Genomic DNA, 6,000 nt, shown 5'->3' on the forward strand with positions numbered 1-6,000 from the left:
AAAAAAAATATTGAATCGCCTTTTCCAAACCTTGATACATACTGTTTGACTAGGACTGACTACCACACCTCTCCTAATCAGACTCCTTTATTGAATTGTAAATGTTTTCATATTCCTATTTAAAATACTTGGGAATGAATAAATACAAAATGGATTACACTTTCATATAAAGGATTAAAAATTATTTTTTTATTATCGTCCATTCGTTGGAAAAACAAAATCATCAATAAATTCTGCTTTGTTACTATCGTCATCATTTCAGTAGAAATTTAAAATTATTGACTTAGTCATGAGATATCTTTCTAAGGGGACGTTCAGGTAATTGTGGAAATAGCAAGCAAGCTGGTTCATGCTTCAAGTCAGCCCAATCCTATTTTCACTTTTTCTTTCTTCTTCTTATATACAATTAAAAATTGCCATTTCAGTATTCAACTTACATGAAATTAGGAATTTTGTATAGACATTCAAATTGATAAATATTTTTTTATATAGTTAAAAACTATAAAATAAATATTTAACTTTTATTTAACTTTATAACGAATAATTTAAAATGCTTATATAACTAATTTTTTATTTTAAATTGCTGTGGACTAGGCATAATTTTGAAAATAAAATTTAACCCTTTTTTGCATAAACATGCGAACTTATAAAAAAGTATGATAATGAAAAATTGTTTTGCTAATGCAATAGCAAAACATATCAATAATAATATCATTTCAGAAAACTTTGGCACCAATTCCCATTCTGAATGTGAAACCATTGACCATCCATCTAGAGATATACAAAACCACTAAGAAGTCAACCACTACAATTTTAGTGGTAATATTCGAGTTGCTTTTCAAGTATACGAGTATACATGTAATAATTATGTATAATGTCTCTCGTTTTAATTGTCTTAATAATTTTTTCCTTGACGATTTTCTGTTATTTCTTAGTCTACGTTATATATATATATATATAGAAATTATTATATGTATAGATGAAATTCTGTATTTTGTACTAGATTCTGTGTATATAGAACCTTTTAGTTTCAGACAACATCAACAAGAAAGTTAAGAAGTTGATATTACAATAAAAATCAAAATTTTCCAATGATCAAAATTTGTGGAAAATTCTCTAAATCCACGCGTAATAATGTTTTTGCCACAGATTTTCCACGATCAAAAATCCCTGGGTAATTTGCTAGTAGGAACCACATGACAATATCAAGCCAAACCACATGAAATGAAGACCTAAAATAAACAGATATTGAACATAACCAAATAAGAATAGGAACAGTTTGAGGGACCATTATAGGATATAGCATACCCATAGGTTCAAACATTGCAAATTGTTTAAAGTTGACATGGTTGAACCTAAAGGTTTGTAATTTTCTATCTTCCTCTCTTCATTATTTTTCAAAACATCAATATTAACTTTTAATTAACATTGAATTGTAGTGTAATAAATGACAAGAAGGGTATGAGTGTGCCTACTACATTGTGCAATGGATGACTACCATTATAGGGCTTGACATTAACGGAAGTTGGGAGCAGGTAACCATATTTAAATTATTGTATATAATAAACTATATGTACTTTAACACTAATTTCAACTTATTTGTATTGCAATATTTTATGGATGCTCGACCATTAACTCAGGAAGCATCGGACTATGTGAGGAATGTTTGGGTCACATACTTTATTAGGTTCTATAACTCTATGATAGTTAATGAATATATGCTTAATTAATATAAGATGCTTCTGATATATAGGAAATTAACTAAATAGATATGAGTAGATAGAAATATATATTGGTGGATTTAAATAATTTATATATCAATAAATATATATATATATATATATATATATATAAAAGAGAGTTCTTATTTGTAAATCGGGGAAATTTAATGTATAAGTTGAAGAGAGTTTATGTATTCTAAAAGTAAGAAATAATCCTAAGAATACTTGTATTTTTTCTTAATTTTCTAATTACTAATTTTGAATACTATTTTTTATTTTTCTAATAACAAAATTTTTCCTTTTAATTAACTTTTTGAAATATTTTTTAACTTGGAGTATATACACAATAAGTTTTCTTTTTCAGATTATATCAAATATCAGTTAATTAAGCAACAAAATAATACTTTTGTATTTCTAAATATATGACTTATGAGTATGCTGTATGTAGTTTTCGTCGAATGAGTATTATGGGGGTACAAATCCTATAATCATTCTATTCCATGTTAGTTTGATTATCTTAATTTGGGCTAGAGTGATGTATGCCTTTGCTGCAAAGCGGGTCGGCCCATCCCACATATGTCCGTGCGCTTAGGTCCGAAAAAATGCGGGTCGGATCCGCATACAAAATGCAGGCTGGTTTTTATGACCCGTCTCGCAGGCGGGTTGGTCCGCGGATTTGTGGATTGGTCCGTTTTTTTTTTTTAACGTAGAGGCGGAGTGGAGGCAGTAGCGGTGTGCAACAACAAAGCAGAAGTAACGCGCAACAATTGCAGGTCAAGTCACGCGGAGTCGTAAGCGGAGCGAGCGGCGGCGCTGCAAAGAAGAGTGCGTTGTGTGTTGTGTGCATTTTTTGGAACAATATAACTACGTTGTGATTTGAGTGAAAACTTAATTTTCTTTCACTCAAAGTTGTCACTCCTCCACTGGACCATTGCTGTCAAGTCAATTAATTTTTAATTTTTTTAAAAAATTTTCTTTTTTGCGAGCTAGCAGGCCAGTCCGCCCCGCCCCTGACCCACACGGGCCGCGGGTTATGTGGGACTGACTAATGCGAGTCAGCAGGTTAAAAACGTTAGTCCGCCCCGCATTTTTTCATCGCGGACCGGCCCGCATAGTCCGCCCAACTTTGCCCCTTCTACTTGGGGTCACGAAGAAGACTGAAAAATGTATCGATTATATAACTCATGTCACATGTAGAATTACAAGTTCATAACACTGCTGATGAAAAAATAACAAGTTTATAACACAAAATTTCATATTGTTGCTGGTTATTATAGATTTAATTTGTCAACTAATAGATGGCATAAAAAGTTCGATTTACATGTGTTGTTGAATCAATTATGTTGCAGATTCCTCCTATTCTCATGAATAGTGTACTCACTCACCATGTGGTGACGCGTGAGACTCACGAGGATAAACTTCCAGAAACAAAAATGAGTGTGGAAGGGAACAGACCGGACCAAGAAAATGTTTCGAGAAATGTCCATACTAAAGCACCAACAACAACCACCTTTTCTTCTCAAATAAAAAACATTTAACACCTTCAAATCTCTTTCTCTATTAATTTGAGACAATTGTTTTATATTCATAATATTTTTTAAAAAAGAGAAAATTGTCTCAGTATAGTAAAACTTCCTCATTCATCACATTCTTCACCTTAATCTATATATTATTCATTTAAGGATTGGTTTCACTACATAAGCGTATCATAATTAAGGTTTTTGACCTATTATTAGTTCCTGACATGTATAGGCTGGTCGATGAGCAGCTAGCTCTGATCTCAGTGTCTTAGCACAGTACTTGAAAAGCATGGAAAGAGAAGCTTGTGTTAAGAAACACCACCTTCTCAAAACCCTAGAAAGTTAAAAATAAAAGGTCTGTAACAAGGGTTACGAGAGAGAATGAACATGAGAATTATATATATAAATACTCAAAAGGCCATTCCTTTATTTTCACTCCTCATTACACACTCTTCTCTTCTTTCTTTCCTTCTCAACACACACTATTTCTCTCTCAAGCATGTTCATGTGATTCTCTCACCAACCTTTACCAAAGAAAATTAAGCCCGAGAGCAAATCATGGTTTTTACTTCCATACCAGCTTCTTATTTTGATGCAGCCAACTGGCAGCAACAGGTAAAAAACAGACACGGGTTTCTTCAATTTGTCCCCCCCCTATGGCTTCTTTGTCAAAAGATTTCAAAACATGAAACAAAACATTCTTGTTACTTTTGTTTATGTCTCTTATTGAATATACCCAACATTTGATTTCCTTCTTTTCCCTCATCATCATCATCCATTTTTTAAAAAAGAGGCTAGGCATTGTTTCTTTCAACAGTCTCCTTCTAATTTTTTTCTTTATTATTATTACTCAAAAAAAATTATGTATTACACATTTTAGTAAGTTTAAAACTTTTTGTACAAAAAAATATCTAATAAGACTCTGTAAATTAGGTGGGTAGGGCTGGTTTTGAGGGGTGCTATGTGGTTGGTTTTTAGCTGGCTTTAAAAGTACACTAGAGAATGTTATTAATATTTCTCTTTATTTTGAACCTTTTCTCATTTTCTTTCTGCTTTTTGACGTTGTAGCAACCAAATAGCCAAGGCGGAGGCAGTGGTTCCACCTCACGGCAGCTTCTTCCACCACCGCCACAGCCACAGCCACCGCTTCCGGGTGCAATGCAGTCTCATGGAGAGGGCTCAATCAGGCCAGGATCCATGGCTGATAGGGCAAGGATGGCCAACATGCCAATGCCAGAGGTTGCACTCAAGTGTCCACGCTGCGAATCAACCAACACTAAATTTTGCTACTTCAACAACTACAGTCTCTCCCAGCCCCGCCACTTCTGCAAGACCTGCAGAAGGTACTGGACCAGAGGTGGCGCCCTGAGGAGCGTCCCCGTCGGCGGAGGCTGCAGGAGGAACAAGCGGAGCAAAGGAGGCGGCGGCTCCAACTCTCCGGCAAGCTCTGACCGCCAGACAGGAAGTGTCAACTCCACCAACTCGGTATCTTCCAAGAGTGAGAGAATAGGGCTTGCACCCCACCTTCCACCGCTCAGATTCATGCCTCCATTGCATCAATTCGCTGAGTTTGGAGATGCAGATATTGGCCTAAACTATGGCCTCAGTTATGGCCCAGTGGGAGGAGTTGGGGACTTGAGTTATCAAATTGGAGCAAGTGCTTTTGGTGGTGCCACTTCAATCTTGTCTGCACCTGGTTTGGAGCAATGGAGAATGCCACAGCAGTTTCCCCTCCTTGCTTCCTTGGAAGGTTCATCACCAGCTTCTAATTTATACCCTTTTGAAGGCAATGCTGAGGTGAGTGGATACATGAGGCCAAAGGTTTCAACTTCTGGGATCATGACTCAGCTAGCTTCAGTGAAAATGGAAGATGGTAGGGAACCTAACTTGCCAACCCATTTCTTGGGAAACAATAATCAAGTGAGTGAACAATATTGGAGCAGTGCTACTTCTGCATCTTGGACTGATATTTCTGGCTTTAGCTCTTCTTCAACTACTACCAACCATCTATAGGGCCTGGGAAGAAGGTTCTGGTTTTGGTTGATGTGCATGGCTTCAATTTCCCTTATCTTATTGGAGACAAATTTTAATCAAACTCCATAAATTTCTCAATCCCAATAAGAAGAGCTTTGAACCTTGGAGGATAGCTAGAGTACTTTTCTCTTAGATTAAAAAAACTAGGGATATGTTCTTTGAATCTAGTGTGTTCTCCTAGTATTTTCTTTGTTTTACATTTAATGTTTTATGTTTCATTGTATGAGAACGTTCAACATCGTTTTCTTTCCTGAAAATAGTTGCCTTGTGAAGTTTGAATCTAGTACCTCATCTTAACTATTCAAAAATAGGCTGACCCAACTGGGTTTTGAATGTTGAATATGCTATAAGATTATGAATTCGAAATATAAGGATGTTATATCGACCCTTCCCAGTGGTTACAAACACTGTACGCTTCAAATGAAAACCCTTTTTTGGTGGATATTGTACATTACTTTCCTTCATGTTTTGCGTGAGTTTATTGATGAATTTTACCATGAAAAGCTTATACTCTAGTTTGTGTTAGATTAACCTTTTCTTTGATTAAAACTTACAGGAATTTCCGCTTCGGAAATTAGTAAAGGTATTAAGTAATGCTTAGTAAGATATATATCCTTATTTTTCTCATTAAAATTCTGTGCTTTAGCTTCTTTTTATATTTCTTTTATTAGGTTCATCTCAGATTTAGGATGTTTTACTTTATGAGTCGTTTTTCTCACAAATTT

The 6,000-nt window shown here is 35.0% G+C and overlaps 1 protein-coding gene across 1 annotated transcript; it reads left to right on the forward strand.

The window, feature by feature from the left end:
- Positions 1-3,680: 3,680 nt before the first annotated feature.
- Positions 3,681-5,656, forward strand: LOC137818656 (dof zinc finger protein DOF5.1-like). Its single transcript, XM_068622204.1, has 2 exons — positions 3,681-3,856; positions 4,310-5,656. The coding sequence occupies exons 1-2, from the start codon at positions 3,800-3,802 to the stop codon at positions 5,252-5,254; spliced, it is 1,002 nt and encodes a 333-aa protein (XP_068478305.1). The 5' UTR covers positions 3,681-3,799; the 3' UTR covers positions 5,255-5,656.
- The last annotated feature ends 344 nt before the right edge of the window (positions 5,657-6,000 follow it).

Source organism: Phaseolus vulgaris, chromosome 10 (genome assembly GCF_000499845.2).
Source record: "Phaseolus vulgaris cultivar G19833 chromosome 10, P. vulgaris v2.0, whole genome shotgun sequence".
In the NCBI taxonomy this organism is placed as follows: Eukaryota; Viridiplantae; Streptophyta; class Magnoliopsida; order Fabales; family Fabaceae; genus Phaseolus; species Phaseolus vulgaris.

What these genes read in the sequence shown, in the direction of transcription:
- LOC137818656 (XM_068622204.1), top strand. Translation starts at nt 3,800, where the DNA reads ATGGTTTTTACTTCCATACCAGCTTCTTATTTTGATGCAGCCAACTGG. An exon ending in CAGCCAACTGGCAGCAACAG is followed by an intron (nt 3,857 to 4,309) that starts GTAAAAAACAGA and finishes TTGACGTTGTAG; the next exon opens with CAACCAAATAGCCAAGGCGG.